Genomic DNA, 23,581 nt, shown 5'->3' with positions numbered 1-23,581 from the left:
TGATGCTTAATTATATAGACATTTCTTCTCTTTTACCTTCTTAAAAAATCTGAATGCATAAGAAAATGATCTCTCTCCTACCAGGTAATTTCTATAAGTATCTTCTCTACTTTGTCAGAATGAATCTTTTTATTATATTTTGGTCTCACTTGCTGTGTACTTCCATTCTCCTCTGGGCCTATGTCCCTTTTAAGTCTAATCACAGGGTCATTTCCTATCTTTTTGAAACATCACTAAGCTGCAGAGTAATAATGATGGTGATGTTATACTTTATATAGTGTTTTCAGACTTCTTTCACACCTGTCTTTCACAACAGCTATTGGAGATAGGCAGAACAAGTGTAAATTGCTTGTTTTTATGGATTAAAAACTTGCAAATCAAAGTGTTAGCTAAAGTTACTTGTGTGTTTACAATCACAAAACTAGGAAGTGTTTGGAACAGGAATCCTCTTTTGTCTGAGCCTGGGGCCCTTCCACTGTTGTTGCTTCCTGTTATAATATATTCCTGTCATTTTCTCTCTGCATTTCCTTCATGCTTTTGTATTGCCCACTGTTTGCTTAGCGTGAAATCCAGAGTAGCAGTTTCTCATGTAGCTTTGTCAAGACTTCCTATAAAAAGAAATTTTAAACAAAGCAGGTCCCTAATTTGCCAGATGCTCTGTACTTAGGTCTTTGAGCATCTGGTGCTGTTTTGCTCCTGTGCCCATGTGGTCTTATGTTAGGACTGTGCTGTGTAGGGATTGGTGTCCCAGGGCTGCTGTAACAAACTACCTCCAAACCACGTGGCTTAAAACAAGAGGCACTTGTGCCCTCACACCGCAGGAGGCCATCAGTCCAAAATCAGGGTATTGGCAAAATAGGTTCCGTTGTAGAAGCTCAGAGGGAGAATCTGTACCATGCCTCCTGCCTCACTTTTGGTGAATCCTTGGCTTGTATTCAGTCAGTTCAGTCACTCAGTCCTGTCCCACTCTGCGACCCCACGGACTGCAGCACGCCAGGCTTCCCTGTCCATCACCAATTCTCAGAGCCTGCTCAGACTTGAGTACATCGAGTCAGTGATGCCATCCAACCATCTCATCCTCTGTCGCCCCCTTCTCCTCCCGCCTTCAGTCTTTCCCAGCATCAGGGTCTTTTCAGATGAGTCAGTTCTTAGCATTAGGTGGCCAAAGTATTGGAGTTTCAGCTTCAGCATCAGTCCTTCCAATGAATATTCAGGACTGAATTCTTTTAGTATTGACTGGTTTGATCTCCTTGCAGTCCAAGGGACTCTCAAGAGTCTTCTCCAGCACCTCAGTTCAAAAGCATCAGTTCTTCAGTTTGTATTAATAGCTGTGTAATTCCAGGCTCTGTCTCTTTCTTCATCTGGCTCTCTTCCCTCTGTCTGTGACCCTGCATGGCATTCTCCTCTCTGTGACCCTGCATGGCATTCTCCTCTCTGTGACCCTGCATGGCATTCTCCTCTCTGTGACCCTGCATGGCATTCTCCTCTCTGTGAGAGTCTGTCTCTGCATCTCTTTTCCTCAGCTTATAAAAACACCAACCACACTGGATGAAGGGCTAGCTCTGTTCCAGTAGGATCTCATGTTAACTTACATCTTAATTGTATCTCCAAACACACTGTTTTCAAATAAGTTCACATTGACAGGTACAAGGGGTGAGAACTTCAACATATCTTTGGTTGGTGGCACAGTTCAGCCCATAACAAAATATGTCCTTTTTTTTGTCTCTGCTTTTATTGTTACCCATGTGTTATGTTTATACATATGCTTCCATAAATATTTATAGAACTACTCTTATTTACAGATTACTATATGGACTTTCCCTCCCATAATTGATATAGATATGTATATATTTCATTCATAAGTCTGAATTTGCCATCTGCTTTGTAATAAACCAGGGAAATTGTGTTCAATACTTTATATTAAAATTTCAATTATCCATGGTCTATTAATATCACAGACAGTGACAACTGGTTTATATCATATGGACTTTGTCTTATAATTTTGCTCTTTTGTATTGCTCTTCTATTAACCCTTGGTGTCAAGATTGTGTTAGCTTTATTAAGGTGAATGCTGAAAGGGAAGTATATTCAGTGTTACATTTTTTAAGCATTTGATAAAACTTACTTTTGAAACCACCTGAGTCAGGTGTTTGTGCTCCTTCTTCCTTTTCTTATGCGTAATAAATGTATGGCTCCGTGAATTTTCACAGTGTTCACTCCAGGTCAAGAAATAAAATAGCATCCCTCTTATTTCCTCCCTCCTTGCTAAAAGTAACCACTCTCGATCAGCGTGTCAGTACCTTAATTCTAGTTTTATCTGTTGTATGCCTTGTGTATTGGAGTCATATGATATGTGTTTTGGGTCTGCTGCTTTTCACTCAGCGTTATGCTGGACCATCTATATTTTTGCAGGTGGTTGTAGTGTGTTCATTTTCATTATTCTCTAGTCTGTCTGTATAGTCAGTCTGTCGTGCATTAGAAGGGCCTTCTCTCTCTCTGAAAACATGCAGACCACACACAGGATGTGATTAGGCAAAGACCAGAAATAGGTCTCTCCTTTTAAAAATCCATTAGTTCACCGGTACCTCCAGCTTCAATCCCCAGTGTTTGTTGTAACCTTTTCCCTTCCCATATTTGTGTTTCCTTTGTCTTACAGAGAGAACTCTGGGTCCCCTTTTCCCTGATAGATTTTCTTTTCTCTTTTCTTTGTAAATTCTGTTTATCTGGCTGTGTTGGATCTCAGTGGCAGCACGAGGGACCTTTGTTGCATCACGTGGGATCTTTTGTTCCGGCTTCCCTGGGCTCTCTGGTTGCAGCATGGGGCTTAGTTGCTTCACAGCCTGTGGGACCTTAGTTCTCCCAAGGATTGAACCATTGTCCTCTGCATTGCAAGGCAGATAGTTAACCTCTGGACCGCCAGGGAAGTCCCTGGATTTTCTTATTTGATGAATCCCCTGTGTACGACAGATCTCTTTCCACCTTTGAACTCTTCCATGTGAAGATGCCCTCCTCACCCTGCTCAGGCGCTCATTCTCCCGGCCGGCCCCCCCCCACGGTAACGCTCCTCACTGCTCCCAGGCTCCATCATCCCGTGCAGTCCGGCCCTTGGATGGATGTGGGTGGTCTCCTCACAGTCTCTGCTCTGATGCCCAGCAGACCAGCCTCTGCGCGGTCATCTGCTGTCCTCTGCCCTACCTCAGGCTGTAGGACTGGACCGTCTGGGAATGAGCAAGGGCCTCTCTAGATTCTTAAGTTTCACTTTAATGTTTCTGGCTGTGGGTTTTTTTCTTTCTTTCTTTCTTCAAGTCCTTTTAGTTTGAGGTTGTATATTTTCTCTAATTCTGGGAAGTTTATAGAAGTTTATCTCTGCAGGTATTTCATCACCTTCATATACTTTTTTCTCTTCTATATATTCTGTGATGTGGATGTTGATTACTTCATTTCTCTATTCCTTATCCCTTTAATTTAATTTTGTGTATGTTGCCTCTCCTGATGTCTTCTAGCAGAGTAGAAGACATGGTGGTGTTTTAGCTTATTAATTTAAATGTCTTGTTTTAGCTTATTAATTTGTTCAGCTGTATCCTTTCTGCTCTTCGATCTATCCATCTCTTAAGTGTATTTCCTTGGTTATATTTTTCATACATAGTATTTTTATTTGCTTCATTGTGATATTTTCTTCTTGCTTTGTATCTAATAGCCTTTCCTATTTAATTTATTTTGAACTTTTATTTTCTGATTTTCTCTTGTGAACTCCTGTGTCCTGGGGATAATAGACACCTTAGCTCATGAACTCTGTGAGGAGGGGTGGAGAAAGTCCAGTTTGCACCTCATTTGTGCATCATCTTCTGTGTTTAAAGAGTGAAGCCAGGGTAGGGGAGTCGCTTGGGGGAGATGACTTACCCAGGGTCACTATAGTGTGGAATCCCTTCCCAGACGCTACACTTTTCCGGGTCTGTTTCCCTTTGTTGAGACCACCCAGTGCATGGAGTGTAGAAAGAGGTGGGGGGAAGAGGAAACTTGTGAACATGCAGGGACCACCCAGTGACGTCCACAAGGTTCTAACTGCTTTTCCACCAGCTGACTCGACTGCCACCCACATGTTACCCTGCAGCCTCTTGCCAGATCCGGGCTTGCTGACAGTTTTTCTGCCTTGCAGCCACAGTTGTCTGAGCCTGTTGGAGGGAAAAATATTTGCCAAAATAACTGTACCACACCCTAACTCCCATCTCTGGTGTCTGGTCCTTGTCTTCCCTGTCTGTTTTTTCACTCTGTACTGGGACCGAATTTCCCTTTGTTGTCCCAGGGATTTCTGTGTGTGAACACAAGTGATTTTTTTCTTTTTCTTTAAAATAGGTTCATGCTATATATATGATCTAGCAACTTGCTGTTTTTAAAATGGCTACATGATTGATTACACAGGAAGATAGCTTGGATTCAATAGTAAATATCTTTAAAATATATGTATGTGTAAGTGTATGAGTATGTGTGTGTGTCTGGTTTTATATCCCTTTTATAATGAACTGTATATATATTATTGCCTTATCATCTTAAGTATAATTGTAAGTTAGTGATAGGGTATAGAGTGTAGTCATTCGTGTTCTGTGACTTACACAGAACATGGCTAACCATTTCCCTCTTTTTTTTTTTTTTTTAGTTTCTTAATAGCTTTTAAATATTATGATACTGAAATAAACCTGTTGTAGACAAAGGGTTTTCCATTTGTATTAATAGGATTTTTTTCCAGGATGGATTACAGAATGGATCAAATAGATAAATAGGTTAAAGGATTTTTTTATTCTTAACCATGTAGAGGAGTGCCTGAAACATGTTAGGCATTCAAATAGTGTTTATTGGATGGAACAGTATTATAAAAACTGTTTTCTGGTATGGATGTTTTGATTCCCAGTTTTGATTCCCATACACAAGATGAGATTGTCTGTTCTGCACCATCCTATAATTTTTGGATGATTTGATTGTAATCAGAAGATGTCTCTATCTTTTAAAAAAACTGCTGTCAGATAATATATATAAGGTCTATTTCGCTTTTATTTTTGCGTGCTCAATAAATGGACACATGTTTTCTTGCAGAACTGAATTTGCTCTTAAAGAAATCATGTCGTCTGGCGGTGCTGAAGATGACATCCCACAGGGAGAGAGGAAAACAGTGACAGATTTTTGTTACCTTCTGGATAAATCTAAGCAACTGTTCAATGGGTTGAGGTCAGTGGACTCTTGATGCCTTAAACTTTTTATCTAGTTCTGTATATTTTTTTCCCCACAGCTGATGTGTGGTAAATATCTGAAATTTATGGGCAAAATGTTATATAAATATCTGTACTAGAAATAATCATGTTTTTTGTTGTTTCATTCTCAAATGAAAGAACAATAGGAGAAGAGTATATCTTAAATTGTTGTACTCAAATTGAGTGAGCTGTTTTTTAAGATGCTTTTGTGGCTCCAGTTTCATCCGTCTCATTAGAACTGATTCAAATGAATTCTTTTTAATGGCTGAGTAATATTCCATGGTGTATATGTACCACAGCTTCCTCATCCATTCGTCTACTGATGGGCATCTGGGTTGCTTCCATGTCCTGGCTATTATAAACAGTGCTGCGATGAACATTGGGGTGCACGTGTCTCTTTCAGATCTGGTTTCCTTGGTGTGTATGCCCAGAAGTGGGATTGCTGGGTCATATGGCAGTTCTATTTCCAGCTTTTTAAGAAATCTCCACACTGTTTTCCATAGTGGATGGACTTTAGAAAGATGGTAACGATAACCCTATATGCAAAACAGAAAAGGAGACTCAGATGTATAGAACAGACTTGTGGACTCTGGGAGAAGGCGAGGGTGGGATGTTTCAAGAGAACAGCATTGAAACATGTATATTATCTAGGGTGAAACAGATAACCAGCCCAGGTTGGGTACATGAGACAAGTGCTCGGGCCTGGTGCACTGGGAAGACTCAGAGGGATCGGGTGGAGAGGGAGGTGGGAGGGGGGACCGGGATGGGGAATACATGTAAATCCATGGCTAATTCATTTCAATGTATAACAAAAACTACTGTAATGATGTAAAGTAATTAGCCTCCAACTAATTAAAAAATAAATAAATAAATATTAAAAAATAAAAAATAAATAAAATAAAATAGGATTATAATATACTGTAATAAAAGTTATGTGAATGTGGAAAAAAAAAAAGATGGTTTTGTGTACATTACTCCACATCATACCTGTTTTACATCTGATTTTACACTTCATAATATCTAAGGAGCCTGGGATGCATACACAGGAGAACCTGGGGCCTCTCTTTCTGTTACATCTTTTCTGTGTACTTGGTTATTTGCTTACTTGTTTTATCCTTTCTTTTTCTTAGGATAAGGTATCTAAAGTGATGATGGAGTTTTTTCAAGATAGTGTCGTTCTTTAGTTGTGCGTACCCTGACTAGTAGCAGAAGCTATATGCACTTTTGTCAAAATGTGTAATTTTGTACCATTTTATATTATTTAAACTGTTTAGCCATATTTTCAATTCATGAGATTCTTAAGATACTGATTTACTTCAGACTTAAAGCTTCATTCTATAGGTAAGATACTAAGGATAAATAGTTGTGGAGTTTTTTTTGGAAACTTTATATGGGAGTGAATAATTATAAAGATAGTGAGTTATTTTTGTTTAATTATTTTTTGTTGAATTATAGTTGATTTACAGTGTATTTAGTGAGTTATTTTTAATTTGCAGTTTATTTTTGGATAAAAATGCAATCTTCTTTTCACATACTTTATAATTGTATTCTGCTATTTGGAATTGTAATGGAGGAGTTTATTTTAAAGAATTTACCTTTAAAAAACATTTACAGTCAAAAAGATAATACAGGGTCGTCAAATGAGTCCTCCATGACCACGCTGTCTAAAGCTCTGCTTTCAATTGCCCTCTCATCTCTATATTCATTTAATCTTCTACATAAAAATCATCACTACCTCAAGTTACCTTATTTATTGCTACGATTTTTTTTACATTGAAATGAAATGTCCCTAGGACCAATACCCTATGTGTCACTGTTTCTCTACTACTTAAGCCAGGGTTTTGCCTGTTACAGGTGTTTCACAAACATTTGTTAAATGAAGGGTTCCAAAGACAGTGTTCCTAACTCCTACACTCTGCTGCTTCCTATTATGTGCTACAGAAGAGGTCCTTGTAATCAGCTTTTTCTTTTGCTGTGTTGATTAATTGCATCTTTGTAAATAATTATTTTCTCTCACTATTATAATTCAAAAAACAACCCCTGTAGGCCCAGGTTTTAAGTCTATTTTTTTCCTAGAATGTTGTAGAACTTTTAAATTGCATACTTAAAGTTTTTTTTTCTTTGTTCCACTTCATTATCCAGGTATATCTTGTTTTTTCAACATTTACTTGGCCTCCAGTATGTACCATATTCTATATTAGGTACAGATAATTTGAAAATAAAACTGGCAGTCCCTGCCCTCAAATAATCTGCGAGGAAATTATAAAAATACAGAATGGGGGGAGAAAAAAAACCTTCAAGCCCATGGCGACATTCTACTCAATGCTAGCCTCAGATTTACCCTATCTGTTAAGCAAATTTTCCTATATATCTCCATGTTCTTGTTTCTTAAGGTAGTAAGAAAAATTAAAACATTTATAGATTTTAGGAATAAGGAAGCATTTAAAAGTTTGCATGAAAATCCCTACCATAACTTATGACATGTGCCTCTCAAACTCCTTATTCTCAACTCTTAAAACATTATCATTGTTAAAATAACTCTGACACCTTTGTTTATGTAGTAACATGTATCAGTACTGTGTTCCTTTTATCAGACATTAATATACCCTTGTACAGATTTGTTTATCCAGTCATGAGTTGCTGAACATTTAAGTTATTTTGTACTTTCTGCTGTTATGAATAATACTGCAGGAACATTTGTGTATCAGGTTTTGCGTGGACATGTGTGTTTCCAGTCCTCTTGAATACATATACCTCAGAGTGAAAATGCTGGCTCATACGGTACTGTAAGTTTAACCTTTTGAGAAACTTCTAGACTGTTTTTCAAGGAGGCTGTAGCACCAGCAGTGTATGGGGTTCCAATTTCTCCACATCCTCCAACACTTATTATTGCCTGTCTTTGTGATGATAGCCATCCTAGGGTGTATGAAGTGGTATCTCCTTATGGCTTTGTTTTGCATGTCCCTAATGACTAACAATGTGAGCATCTTGTCATGTGCTTATTAGGCATTTTTATGTCATCTTTGGAGAAAATGTTTAATCCTTTGATCATTTTTCAAATAGATTTATCTTTTTATTTTTTATTCTTTTTTGTTCATTTGTTTGTTTGTCTTTATGTTTTTATTTTTAAATTGTAGTCATTTTCTGTATGTTGTGGATACAAGTCCCTTGTGATGTGTAATGATTTGCAGGTATATGTTTTCCCATTCTTTGGTTATCTCATCAGTTTCTTAATGGTGTCCTTTGAAGCACAAATGCTTTAATTTTAATAAAGTCCAACTTGTCATTCTCTTTCATCACTTGTACTTTTGGTGTCACATCTAAGAAATCATTGCCTAACCTGAGGTCACTGAAATGTTTTCTTCTAATAGTTTTGTGGTTTTAGCTCTTACAGTTTGATATGTGAACCATTCTGTGTTAGCTTTTGTATATGATGAGATCGTAGGCATTTTTTTGTGAGAAGACATATTTTTACAGTTGATTGTATTTCTTTTTTTTTTTCCTTTGTTTGTTCCTTGTTTCTCCTTACTTGTTCATACTTGTAATGCTTAGATTGAATTTCCAATTTAAATCCTCTAGAACCTCTACTCTCTTTTGATTTTCATCTCTATTCTTTTTCTCAGTATTTTTAGAAAATGTCTTCAATTTTCCCATAATACGCCTGGCATGTTTATCTTGTCATTTCGTATCAGTGGTTTTTGCTAGATTGCTTTTGAAAAAAACTAGATACTGTGTATTTGATCCAGAGTTTACTAACTTTTCTACCTATATATGCAAGTAAGACAGACACTAGAAATTTTGATGTGTTTGTGAACAGAAATTTTTTTTTAGTATGTCTGAGAAGCGTATTAAATTTAGCAGTGGCATTTCTCTTCTTAAAGAGAATTATTTTCCTAATCTGATTCTGAATCATAAATGAATCATAAAGTTCAAGTGGTCTCCCACTGGAGACTCTACTGGACTCAGTCACCCTGTGCCTGCTGTAACGCCAGAACACGTATCCATGAAGCACTCTATAGTTTATAAATCACTTTCAGCTGCATCTTTATCCTTTGGCCACATACCAAAAATACGTTGCCTAAAAATGAATTGCTTTATTTCACCTTCTTTTTCAGTGTTTTGGTTGTGTAAATATATTTTACCAGCTCAGATCTGTTACCATTTTTATTTCTTGTTTGTTTGTTTTGACTGCACCTTATGGCTTTTGGGATCTTAGTTCCCTAATCAGGGCTTGAACCCCGGCCTGTGGCATTGATAGCACTGAGTCTTCACCCCTAGACTGCCAGGGAGTTCCCTCATTTTGATTTTTTTAAAGTGCCGTTTTACCTATAACACAGGTTTTATTTATTTTTAAACTAACTGCAGAGTGAACTTGTTTCTGTGGAAACAGGAGGAAACCTTAATACATGGAAAAATTGTGTGAGATCTGATCTTTAGGGCTATTTATTCACTGTCAGAGAAATTTATTATAATGCTTAGGATACCTTTTTCAGTTTAGTTCTTGTGTTAGGGGGAGAACACACTGACTGAAACTGCCCACCCTAGCTAGGCACCATAGTAACCATTTACATGAGTTCGTTAATGACAGAAGATACCGGTAAGGAACACGGTCTAATGAGCCACCACCACCTGGAAGAGCTCAGGAAAGGTCGAAAGGGAGACACCACATGTCCTGCCACCTCCCAGAACCCTTCTCGCTGGGAGGGTTCTTGGCTGAGCAGTCTGTGTGCCACCAGGAGGGACTCTGAGTCAGAGCGATTGGCCAAAGACAACCCAGAAATTAATTCTGTGACCATAAAACCCGAGACTGCAAGCCACATGGCAGAGCTGTCCTCCTGGGTTCCCTGGCCCTCCCGCTCTCCACCAGGCGCCCTTTCCCAATGAGAGTCTCTTGCTTTGTCAACATGTGTGTCCCCTCAGACAGTTCATTTCCAGTGTTAGACAAGAGCCCCTTTTGGGGCCCTGGAAGGGGTCCCCCTTCTTGCAACACCTGAGCACTTAAAACTATTGGATTCAGGGATTGATCTTTTCATACAACTCAATATCAAAAAAACCAACAATCTGATTAGAAAATGGTCAGAGGATCTGACTGGTTCTTTTTCCCAAAAAATACATACAGATGGCCAACAGATACATGAAAAGACTCTGAACATTGTTAATTATCAGGAAAATGCAAATCAAAACCACATGAGATACCACCTCACACAGGTAAGAATGGCTTATCAAAAAGACAAAAAATAACATGTGGAGAAAGGGAGCCCTTGCCTACTGTTGGTGGGAATGTAAATTGATGCAGTCACCATAGAAAACAGTGTAGAGGTCCTTAAAAAGTTAAAACTACCACAGCATCCAGCAATTCTACTTCTGAGCATTTATGCAAAGAAAATGAAAACACTAACTTGAAAAATTATATACACCTCTATGTTCATTGAAACATTATTTATAATCAAGATACGGAAATAATGTATCCATTGACAGATGAATGGATAAAGAAATTGTAGAATATATATAGTATGAGTATTCTTCAAGCATTAAAAATTAAGGAAATATTGAAATTTATGATAACCTGGATAGACCTTGAGGGCATTATGCTTAAGTAAGTCACACAGAGAAAGACAAATACCATATGATCTCACTTCATGTAGAATCTAAAAACAACAGCAGCAAAAACCAGAACAAAACGTAAAAGAAACAACTGAGTTTGGATACGGAGGACAGACTGGTGATTGCCAGAGACAGGAGAGAGGGGCACGTATGCAGTGGGTGAAGGAGGTTGAAAAGTACAAACTTTCAGCTGTATTTATACATAAATATATCATAGGGAGGTAATGTACAGCATGGAGACTGTGGTTAATGGTTTTGTTGTTTAGGTGTCTGACTCTTTACAACCCCATGGACTGCAGCACGCCAGGCTTCCCTATCCTTCACTATCTTCGGGAATTTGCTCAAACTTGTCCATTGAGTCGGTGATGCTAACCAAACATCTCATCCTCTATTTGCCCTCTTCTCCTCTTGCCCTCCAGTCTTTCCTAGCATCAAGGTCATTTCCAATGAGTTGGCTTTTAGTTGGAGATACTGTGTTGTATATTTGAAAGTTGTTAAAATGGTCAATCTTAAAGCTTCTCATCACAAGAAAAAAATTTTGTAGCTATTAACGTAATGGGTGTTATCATTGTGACTTACTGTGATCATTTCATGGTATCATTTTGACTGAGAAAAGTGGGTAAGCAAATTCACCAGGGATTTATTTGCAGTGTTTTGTGTGAAGGGTTCCCTTCATTTTAAACAAGCCTTAATTATTTCTACAAAAACTGTATCTTGGATGAGTAACATAGATATATTCTCTTTGTGCTTCTGGGGTTTTGTTTGAGAGGGATGCGGCTAGTGACAATGCAGGCCTGTAGTTGACTGAAAGATTAATACTCTTCATTTTGAAAGAACTTTCATTTCACACACACAGAATAATGTAGGACTATTTTTTATTTATTTATTTTTTAGCTTATTTATTTGGCTGCTCCTGGTCTTAGTTGCAGCACATGGGATCCTTAGTTGCATGTGGGATCTAGTTCCCTGACCAGAGATCGAATCTGGGCCTCCCTACGTTGGGAGTGTGGCGTCTTAGCCACTGGACCACCAGGGAATTCCCTAGAACTATTAAAAAGATGTTGGTGGAGATAAAAATGAGAAGTTGACCATGCTATATGGTTAAATTTAAAAAAGCAAATTGTGAAAATAGTATGTTTTACATGGTCTTGTTTTATCAGAAATTCTCTGTCAAAATTATAACATTCTGTAAGTCATATTAACTCTTAGTGGGGACTCTTTGCTCTCAGCTTTTGGTCTCTTTTCTAGGGTACTGATTTTCTCACGGTGTCTGGTGCATGTGAGTGTGTGTATTTCCTGTGCTTGTCTGTATCAATACAAGTGTTTTGTTCAGTGTTAGAGTTCGATTGGAAGCGATTGAGAGGTCTGTCTTGATCAGCTCTGTAGGTCTGTGTTAGCTGCCTGTGGTGGTGGCTTGAAGGTATGTGTGGCATTCTTTCCCACACTAGTCTCCAAAGAAGCTCTTTGATTTATGGAAATTAAATGTTTCTGCTTTCAAGTGTTGATGTAGTTTTTGTGCATTTCTTTTGAAATAGAAGAGAATATTTGGGAATAACTAAAAGAAGGGTTCTTTTTTTGCCCCTGCCCCCTATATTTGTGTTGGTCTGAGTAGAAAACAGGATCACAGTGCTTATAGAGAACAAGAAATATATCAGCAGTGGTTCTGGACCAGCTTTGGAACTTGGGAAAAATCGGTGAAGTGGAGTCTAGTCAAAATAGCATCAGCTTTAACATGGCACCTATGATTGCCCTCCATCCTGTCAGTATTAGTGCTTGTCTTTTGGTTAACTTTCCTTTTTGTTTTTTCTTTTCTTTCTTGAGTTTGTACATTGAAGTATAATACACTTGTAGAAAAGTACATGTATTATAAGTGTAATTTTTGCAAACTGAACATATTCATGGGGCTTGTATTTGTATGATTCTGTACAGCACAGCAGCAACCCCCTTGTATTCACCCCCTTAGGCTTTTTAACTGTTTATGAGCAGAGTGAAAAAGTGCGTTTCAGTGCATGAAAGACTAGAGTTTCTATATAATGTCTTATTGGGATACAGTAAACTTTCTCTTTACTCTTGAAGGTGTATCTCTCTGCCATATATATATTAAGCTTTTCATCGAAGTTGTCAGAGCCTTTTCATTTTCCCAGTCATGAATATCTTAATGGAGTATTTTTCCTGACTGAAAGTACCTTCTTGTAATATGTACATAATAAATAATCTCTTCTATCCACTCACTGTGTAAGAAAACACAGCCTAGAGAGTGAGAAATGGATAAAATGAATGGTGTTTTGCTTATAATAGCTTTTGCATGTAGTTACATTAGTGATGAAGTGAGAATGATGTTAGAAATAGCTTTGAAGACTGTCAGAAAATGATCAAACGCCTAAGCGCTTGCAGGGTTCTAGTTACCATGGTGACTAAGACTGTCGAAGCAGGATGGAATACTAGGTAGGATTATATAAGGCAGCGTCTTGAGACATGTATTTGAGATATGCAGCTGTGTCTACCAGTAGTATCCTTGACTTTTGAAACAGCACAGGCCCGCAGTCACTCATTTGTCCCCAGGGGAGCAAATGCCCAAAGCCAAAATAAATGTTGGAAACAATAAACAAACAAACATACATACATATGCAAAGAAGTGCACCAAAGTGAAGTGTATTGGTCTCAATAAAAATTATGGCAGAAATTTTTATTATACATGCTCCTTAATATTTCAGAATAAAAAAGAAATCATCGCCAGTTTTTTTCTTCAACAGCCTATTTTTAGGATGCCTTGGTTACTGTGTAGGTAGGAAAGGATAAGTGAGGAATTAACAGTTTTTTCCCTTTATGCCCTTTCTCCCCTCTCATGCTCTTTCCTCTCTCTTCCCTCTCTTTTCCTTCCTCTTTCTCTTCCTTCTTCAAAATACTAGTGCTTTCCTAGAGGCAAATTTCCGCAGACAGATAATAGTAAAGTGCATGCTATTTCAGAAGTAATACCCTAAACTATCTGTACAAGCCTGTGATACCTGCTTTTATTTTGTATGGTTTGCTACCCAGAAACAATTGCACCTGCAGTTGAGGTAGACGGCCACCAGGGTGCAGTAGACATCGTGATCCTGTGATCTAGAAGACCACTGACAAAAATTTAATGAGCCACCAATGTGACTCTTTAGTTTTTCTAGTAGTTTTTCTCATAGTTTTTCTAGTAGCCAGATTTTAAAAATGTAAAACAAAGAAAAAAACTCAAATTAATTTTAACAGTATATTTTTTTGATCCAGTATATCCAAAATATTTTCTTTCAACATGTAATCATGTTTTTTTTTTACATTCTTTTACGTTCTCTTTTTTTATAATTTTTGACGTACACTGAATAGTTTATACTTTCACACATTTCAGTTCGAATTAGACACATTTCAAGTATTCAGAAGCCACATGTGGCTATTGGCCCAGGCAAAATTCCTCCCCTTTAGCTTCTATCCTCAGAATGATCCACTGCACTTTCTGGTGAATACATGCTGGCTGTTTTGGGGGGTTTCTTTTTCATGGTCCATCCTCTGTCTCCAAGGTTTCTGGTCTGTCTTCCTGCACAGATGCTGATAGCCTTCAGGTCTTTTGGCTATTGGTGATTTGTTCCCACCCACTCGTATTTTGGGATTTGAAGGCTACCTTATCATTTATTATATTAGTTTTCTAGGGCTATCATAACAAAATGCCACATACTAGGGAGTTTAAACAACAGAAGTTTATTCTGTCACAGCTCTAGAGGCTGGAAGTCCAAGATCAACAAGTTGGCAGAGTTGGTTCATTCTGAGGCCTCTTCTCTTTGGTTTGCAAATGGCCATTTTCTTGCTCTGGCCTCAGGTGCATCCCAGGTGACTCTCTGTGAGCCCTAATCTCCTGCTTATTAGGACACAACGTGTTGTCAAAACAAGTCAAAATGTTTCTGTCAATGGCATCCCAAGAGTGAGCTCCCAGAGAAGGACTTCACTAATGTAGAATCAAAATCTGGCTTATTTTTCTCTATGGCAGAGAGGAGAGAGTATTAGATTACAGACTCAAAGGGGTTATGAATTTCAGTCACAGCTCAATAGTTAACTGGCCATGAGTTCCCAGGCAACCCATTTAAGCTCCCTGCTTCTCGTTTTAGTATGCATGTGTATTTACATATATTTGCACATATCTGCCTGCAATGCTGGAGATCCAGGTTCTGTCCCTGGGTTGGGAAGATCCCCTGGAGAGGGAAATGGCAACCCACTCCAGTGCTCTTGCGTGGAGAATTCCATGGACGGAAGAGCCTAGAGGACTAAGTCCATGGAGTCTCAAAGAGTTGAATACAACTGAAGCGACGAACATTTTGCTGAAGAAGCCATGCATTTTAGAACCAGACTAAAGAAAGAGAAGCTAATGGAAGAGACCATTAGAACAGAAAGAGGAAAGGATTACAAGATGCTGAAGAAGTGGGGCGCCAATAGGGAACCTCTAGGAAGGTGACCCTCTAGGGAGGACTGATCTGAGGACTTGAAAGTGGCTGTTGGATTTTAGGTCTCAGGAGGCATCAGTGTGGATGAATTCCATGGACAGAGGAGTCTGGTGGGCTACAGTCCATGGGGTTGCAAAGAGTCGGACATAACTGAAGTGACTTAGCATGCACACATGCACAGGTATCAGTGATCCTAGCTAATTCACTTTAGTAAAGATGGTTGATTTGTAGAAACTTGTAAGAAAGTTCCTATGATTTGACATCTCAACTTTATGTTTGAATCATCTCTCAGAAGTAGGTTTAATCATCTCCACTACATTTCTTCTCATGTTCTCCCAACTTTTTGTTGATAGAGTTGGGGATTTTAAAAGAGAGTGAGATTAGTGTTGTACTTTCAATTTCCTCTCAAGACTTGTGAAAAGAATATGACCAGCCAATTTATAACATAGGTGCCTTTGCAAAATGTGAAATATAAGGTCATTTAGCTTATGGGCTAATTCACACAGCCCCATTTAATTCAATTCCATGGACCATTAATTTCCCATCTCTACTGACAGTAATAATGACCAAATGATATATTCAGAGTTTAAAACTAGAATCAAGCTCTGAATAGTAGAGGAATTTATCTAAAACTCTTTATAAAGTACATTAGTTAATTTTATTTAGACTCATCATATGAAAGTTGTTTGAATATTAGCTTCTATGGTATGTTTCACTAGAAAATGGGTGACCATGGGACTTGTCCTTTAGGAGGTTTTTTTTTTAAAAAAACTTAAATCCTAAACCCTATTTGAAAAAGAAATTGCTGTCTTTATAACTGATTCTTCATGCTGGAGTGGTAGATGCTGTAAATTCTTTCAATGAAAACAGGATAGAATCTAGTCAACATTGTTCACAGCTATAAGTCAGAAAATACTTGTATATTACAACTTATGTTTGGAACCTTGTTCTAATCTTTTAGACCACTTTTTTGTGCTTTTAGCCTTCATGGAGAAGTCCCTTCCCCTAAAACCCTTTCCACTAAACACTGAAATTATGTAGTTGTGAAGTAAAATACTGAGCTCTAATTCTGTTTTCTCCCTTAATATGATGTATTACTGAGGTTTATTAAATCTGTCAGTTTTGAAAATGCAAAAGAACTTGTGAGCAAATGCTTAGTTGAAAATTTGCCTGGAGACTTTACATAGTATCTTTACAGAAGCATTCAAGGGTTGTCAGTCTTTGTGAAGTTAATGTTGTCTAAAGTTTGTATATAAAATACAGTCTTCCTGGCAGTAACTACTTGATAAGAGTCTTAAAGATTCTCGCAGCAATTTCAATTTAAAAATAACTTATTAGCCCTTCCTAATGCAACCTCTCACTAAAGATCCATGGAGACATAAAAAAGGTAAAAACTTGGGATGAATTTAGAAACTATCAGTAGTATCTATAGTTAACCTATTAGGTAATCTGAAATGAGTTTCTGTTTATCCTAAAGGTAATGGACTGAATTTAAATTTAAATTTTAAATTTTAAACTGAAGTTACTAGCTCATTCTTGTGATGTAGTCTCTGAAAAGTTTGGGTAGAAAAACCTTTTGCTTTCTTCCTCATTGTCTTAACATCTGGTACAGAAATGCAAATCTTCTTTTACTCATCCCACTTACAGAAATTTGCCTATTATTCATATCATATAACTTCAAGTTTATTAGTAGGATAATGTTTATTGCAGCATTTTTATGACAGGGAAAAGCTGGAAGCAGTGTAAATGTCCATCAGGAAGAGATTGGTTGAGTAAATTGATTCATTATATACTATATTATACACAGTAAATATTGATATAATTCTATATGCATTAAAGAAACATGTGATACATTAAATTAAAAAGGTATGTTACAGAATATTATGTTTAGTGTGATCCCACTTATGTAAAACAATAGAAAGACTGACATTTAAATGTATATAGAAAGCACATTTTTAATGGTGGTTATTTCTGGGGACTAGAAGGAAAAAGCAATAAATGTTTTTTTATTTCTTGTTTTATACACTGTATAGTATTTTTGTTTTCTAAGAGACTTATTTTCAAAGTTAAAAAAAAAGAAAAAGATAAAATCTCTGTGACAAATTGTTTATAAAAGTCATCCCTTCCCCTTGTCTATGCCCATGAGTCATCCCCCTCTCACATTGACACTGGGCTGGGCCATGAATTTGCTTTGGCTGATGGGACAGTACAAATATGATGCAGAAACTTGAAAAGAAAGTTGCACAACAGAGCCACCCTCTGTTGTGCTGGTCTTGGGATCCTTGCAACCACCCTCATGTAAACAGAGGTAGCCTGTTTTATGATGAGAAACACGTGACCTGGCACCTTAGCCACCGGCCAGGCTAGACATTCAGGGGAGACCATCCACTGCCAGCTGTCCACAGTTGCATGAGTGAGATAAGTGTACCATGCTGTAATCAGTGGGTGATTATTCCTTTATGATATGAAATGCTCTCAAGATTTCATTGGCTCTATCTGTTTGATTTAGGTCATCCTCCATGTAGCAATAGCTAAACCCACAATATTTTGAGACACTCCCCTCTCTCTCGTAGACTCTGTTACAAATACCTTGAGTTTATCAGGCTTCTTTATCAAGACAGCCAAATCCTTTGATTCTTTCCCCACATCTATTTTGTCCCTTAGAAAGAATGTACTTGGGGCCACTTCCCTAAATGTTTTCACAAGCTTTCATGAAGAGGTTTTCCCTCGGGGATGAGACTGTTTAGGTGGCATTTATAACTATCATTTCTCAGTTGGCTCTTTTACACTTAACATATTAAAAATTGTGTTTTTCAGTATTGAAAGTTCTGGAATTTGTGGATTTCCTCTTTTCCTTTTCAGCCCTGCTCGCAGCTAGTTCTTTAGTGAGTTTGTCTTCCTGATATTTTGTGAAGTGTGTCTAATAGCATACTGTTCCCTGATTTATTTGTATAAATCCACCAGTCCATTAGTCACATGATCTACTTTCCAGGTTATTGCAGCAAATGCACTTTGCCTCTGTGTTACACGTTAGCCTTCAGTGACAGTTTCCTGTAGTCCCATCCCAGTGCTGGCGTCCCAAACATACATCTTCGGCAGTAACCCAGCCCTGGTTCTGGTTTCCTTTTTAGCAGCTTTTCCTAAATAAGGCTGCTGTAATAACTCCAAAATTTTAGTACCTCACTAGGGATTTATTTCTGACTGTCATGTTAGCTACAAGTTGTCTGCAGTTCTGAGGCCCCATTAAATGTGTTTGACTCTGTGTTCCAGGCTGAGGAACAGCCTTATCTTGGTCTTAGTTCAGAGAGAAAAGTAAAAATGCTGAACCATGTAATAATACATCTTATATCTTCTTCTCAGACATGTTGTAGATAACTTGCATTTCATTGGCCAAAGCAAGTTATATAACCAAGCCCAAGGACAAGGATATATAGTTTCACTTTTGGGAGGGGCGGGAACAGTTGAGAACAACCATACCACCTGCATATCCACTTCTAGATTTATTCCCTAGAGTAGTGTCTTTCCAAGTGCTAAGTTCTTAGCTGAAGACAAACATGGACGTTAACAGTATATAAGATCATCCAAGGAGAGGGGAGCTAGAGCTGGAAACCCCATGGGAGAAGATCTACAGAGGAGATGAAGAATGAACTGTCAGAGGCAGGAAAGAGAAACAGGAAAGAACGTGTCCTGGACCCCCGCAGTACAACTGTTTTTGCTCTAAAAATTGTAACTTTTAAAAATAAAGAAGCCTGAATGCAAAATGCTTTAAATCTGTCTAGTTTGTATCATCACAAGACTTAATTTCCAAGGAGTATATGAGTTTTAAAATTAATAGATGTTTACTTGTCATTACAGAGATTTGCCACAATATGGACAGAAGCAGTGGCAGTCCTATTTTGGAAGAACTTTTGATGTTTACACCAAACTGTGGAAATTCCAGCAGCAGCATCGGTAAAGGATTTTTAAAGTTTTATGTTAGTCACAGTTTTGACCTTTACTACCTCAGTGCTTTTTATCTTTTCGTATCTCATTTCATCTTTGTGACCAAAAGAAAATAAATTGATTTTTTTCCCTATTTATTTAAATTTTCCAAGTGTAATAGTATCTGATTTTTAAAGACAATATCATATCTGAAATGATTCAGATTAAGTAGGTAGGCAGATTCATGATGTCATTCTGAAATAGGTATTGTTTATTGGCCAAAGCCATTTGGGGGAGGGGGTTGCTTCTAATTTCCATGAACGTAGCTCAGAGAAGTCTATTTTTGTATTTCAGCATACTCTAAATAGACACTTTATAAATGGTTTTTGAATTTGAGTGCTTATGTTGAAATCTCATGAAAAATTCATGAATTTCAATTTATGTACTCAAAATTTCATGATGAATTGGGTGATACTTTATCCTGTGAAATTAACAGATTTGGTTATTTTTGAAATTTATAGTCTCTCATTTCTATTTTCTTATCTCCTATGTAAAACAGACAAGTCTTGGATAATCGGTATGGCTTGAAGCGGTGGCAAATAGGGGAAATTGCTTCTAAGATTGGGCAGCTATACTACCATTATTAGTAAGTGAACTGCAAATGGGAAAAATAAAGCTTTCTCCTGATTTAAACACAGCATGCAGAAATATGCATCGATACATATCTGGTAGGAGGGAAAGTGGATGAATTACACTTGAAATTCTAATAGTTCAAATCATCTTGATTAAGGCAGCATTTTAAAGTGACCTTCCATAATCAAAGTGACATTATTTGCTTCAAAGGCTCACCTTCCAAACAGTTCATTTGGTCAGATTCATTTGTAAACTTAAAGGAGTATGATCCTTGGTTTTAGATAAGAAAAATACTAAATGAATGTATGGTTCTTAATGGCTTCACTTGAATCTTGATCCCTTACAGAGACATAACATAACTGGTATGTTTGTTTGAATGAGTGGTTTTCAGGAGGATACTTTAAAACCAATCCTTGTATGCTATGTCTGAAAGGGTATGTGAAATCAATAAAGATACTTTTGACTACTATAGTCCCACCCATGAGTCAATGAAAGAAGAGAGCTCCATTTAGTATCCAAACATTGCATTATCATTAAGTGGTATCATGCGTTTCATAAAAAGGCTTAGACTGTTTGTAGTTTAGTGGACCAGAAAATTCTTTCCTCTCCCTGTCTTTTGGCATGCCACCCAGATTCCCACCATTAAAATTACTTTTCCTGGTAGAATGTTTTCTTAAGAAATCCCTTGTAAAACTAGCAGTGTTATTGTGTGTAACTATGTGCTGTGCTTAGTCACTTAGTCGTGTCCGACCCTTTGCGCCCCCATGGACAATAGCCCGCCAGGATCCTCTGTTCATGGAGATTCTCCAGGCAAGAATGCTAGAGTGGGTTGCCATGCCCTCCTCTAGGGGATCTCCCCAACCCAGGGAATCGAACCCAGGTCTCCCCCATTGCAGATGGATTGTTTACTTTCTGAGCCACCAGGGAAACCCAAGAATACTGGATTGGGTAGCCTATGCCTTCTGCAGCGGATCTTCCTGACCCAGGAATTGAACTGGGGTCTCCTGCATTGAAGGCGGATTCTTTACCAGCTGAGCTACCAACTATACTTCAATTAAAAGAACAAACTAGAAATGTTGAATAGAAAATCCAACTTATCAGCATCCTATGAAGATTAATATGGATCAGGGTCCATTTCTCAGTCCTCTGGTCCCAGGCCTTTAATCCCAGGAAAGATTTAACTGAGTAGAATGCTGTTTGGCGAGGCCCTTTGAAGAATAAGAATAATGTGTACTTTGGGTTGCTGTCAAAAAAGGCTTGGGAGCAGAGGGGAGGTATTTTTTAAAAAATTATTATTATTCTTTCCATATCACCTTTTAAGGGTGATATGATTATTGCTTTGGTGATTCAAATCTAGCATAGTCGTTCCCATCCCTTCCAGTAAAGGAAGAAAGGAGTAACAAAACAAGTATTTATCATGGTGAAGAGTCTGAGACACTGTCATACTTAAGATTTTCTTTCTCTCTCATAGCCTACGCACATCTGAGACCAGCTATCTGAATGAGGCTTTCTCCTTCTATTCTGCAATCAGACAGAGATCTTACTATTCTCAAGTCAATAAAGAGGACAGGTATGCACCTACTGTTTTTAGAAAGAGGAAGATAAAGCACTAAAACTTTTTAGTGTGTGGAAATTAGGCAGAAAAGCACACATTTGTTTATAACTTTTATTCATTTAATGGGCTTTATTGAGTGCCTGCTATATATGAGGCCTTCTTAAGCATACGGAGGTGTGTTACCTAAAAGCAGTAAATATCATGGATGTTTTGACAGATGTCACAATACCGGGGTAGGGTCAGAGCCCAAAGAAGGGTGGGTTATTTCGTTATGAGAGATTGGGGTCACATGAAGTTTCATAGAAAAGAAACAACTCCAAAATGAGGCTTAGCTGATACCTTTGTTCTGTAGCCTATATCGTCTTAGTTTGTATACATTCAAAACCTGTTGGAAACTGCCATGTAGGGACTAAAGAAAAGTGTATAATGCTGTTTGATTTTTCTTTTATAAATCCAATACCATTTTGCAGTCATGTAGCCTTCACTGTTATGGAAAAAAAATCATGTTAAAGTTATTCATCCCCACTTACTATGTGTCTGGCTTGGGTGGGAGAAGAAAATGAAAAGAAGCTGGACAAGTATCTCTTTTCTTTTTAGATGATTACCTTTTCATGGGAGTCTCAGACACATTTGGGGTACAGGTAGATTCAAATGAGGATAGAGTTGTTGAAGAAATCAGGAATCTGCTGGAGAATCTTTGTTGCTAGGATTCAAGAATTGTTGAAAGATCTGAATATTCTCCCTACTCCCAGTAGTGGAACTCGCAGTCATTATCTAAGTGAAAAGATTATATTCTGTTAGAAAAAGAAGAAAATGTAGTTTTCACGTTTTTCTAGAGAATACTTTGCGGTTGGCTGTCATAAGCTCTCCAGCTAAATAGCAACATTTTGGGGAAAGCCCCACTCTGGTAAATCCCCTTCATTCCCTTGCAAATCTTGTTCAGACTTGTCTGGAGAAATTTGCTTGAAACAAGGTATGTAGACTCTGAATTCTACATTTTTCCCCAAGGTCTTTCTTGCTTCATGAAGTTGCATCGGTTACTTTTCTTTCAGAATTTTTTATGGCTTGCTTCACGTATTTTCACTACAGATATATTTCTTCCAACTCCCTTTTTTTTTTGCATTCATGTTGTATAATTTCTCTGAATTCTTGGTGAGGTAAATTATCTCTCAAAAATACAGAAGGGGTACGTAAAACTTTATTGACTGAAAAATACATATAAGCAAAGATCTATTTTAAGCAATAGTAAAATACCTTGTATAATTCGCTTTTATACATTTTCTAATTTGACACAAGGGAAATTGGTCTTAGGTCCCTTGGCTTCAAACCCAACAGTTTGACTTAATAAAATCACTTTCTGTCCTAAGAGCAAACCACTCTGTCTGACTTGTTTCCCTGTGCTGCCTCCTAGAGTGGGACAAGTGAACAGAGCTAGAATTATTTGGAACCAGGACGATGAAACCTCTTAGGCTTAGAATCAAACTAACTTAGAATCAAAGGACACTTCAGTATATAAAATCTTGATTTTGTTCCCTGCACCGGAGGAAGGAGTTTGTTCAGTTGGTAAAATTGGTTGTTTCTTAGTTCACACAGGGCTAGGGGGCCATCAAGGTAGCAGTTGGTGACAGCTGCTAAAACCAGCAGCTGGTAGATTAAAACTAAGTAAGAAAGTATTCCACAATTTCACAGTTGCTTTAAGAGGCATCTCTCCTCCAGAGGTCAAGTTATCCCTGCATTGTCTTAGTACCGAAGGAATATGTCAAAACCAGGAGGAGTGGTACGTTCCAACGATCCCCAAGGTGACTGCCTGTCACCAAATACAAACAGCTCTCAAAATGTCTCAGTTCCATGGCCTGTCCTGTTGAGTGGAGGAGACATTCGCAAATAATCACTTTTCCAAGCTGTAAGCCCCAGGTGGTTATGAAGGACGAAGGCTGAACCTGGTTAGAGTTAAGATACAGAGAAGGTGAAGTTTCTGAGCGCACAGAGGCTGGAGGGAGACGTTGCAGTCAGCCACCTCGAAAAACGGTTTCTCAGGCAGATGTGTCAAGAGTCGGCATCTTACAATTAGTGGTCCTAGCAGGTTGGACAAGGCTGCAGTTCCAGCATGCCAAAAGGACTTTGTCAGAGAGAATCTTGATGGCCTCTGTGGTGGTGACAGAACT

The 23,581-nt window shown here is 38.0% G+C and overlaps 1 protein-coding gene across 5 annotated transcripts in view; it reads left to right on the top strand.

Annotated features, from left to right (window-relative positions):
• Positions 1–23,581, top strand: part of SCAI (suppressor of cancer cell invasion) — a 125,147-nt gene that overhangs the window by 57,070 nt on the left and 44,496 nt on the right. For 4 of the 5 annotated variants that reach the window (XR_011482757.1, XM_020874274.2, XM_020874267.2 and 1 more), the window contains 4 exons: positions 5,089–5,220; positions 19,163–19,258; positions 19,788–19,874; positions 21,333–21,431. Coding sequence is in view for 4 of the 5 variants with exons in the window: in XM_020874274.2 (XP_020729933.1) it covers positions 5,089–5,220; positions 19,163–19,258; positions 19,788–19,874; positions 21,333–21,431 (414 nt within the window). In the remaining variant the exon portion in view is untranslated. The remainder of the gene's footprint in view (positions 1–5,088; positions 5,221–19,162; positions 19,259–19,787; positions 19,875–21,332; positions 21,432–23,581) is intronic. The other variant, XM_070452794.1, reaches the window with a different exon arrangement.

This window comes from Odocoileus virginianus, chromosome 2 (assembly GCF_023699985.2).
Source record: "Odocoileus virginianus isolate 20LAN1187 ecotype Illinois chromosome 2, Ovbor_1.2, whole genome shotgun sequence".
Taxonomy (NCBI): domain Eukaryota; kingdom Metazoa; phylum Chordata; class Mammalia; order Artiodactyla; family Cervidae; genus Odocoileus; species Odocoileus virginianus.
Note: the sequence above shows the minus strand (reverse complement) of the source record. Positions and strands in the feature narration are given on the sequence as shown.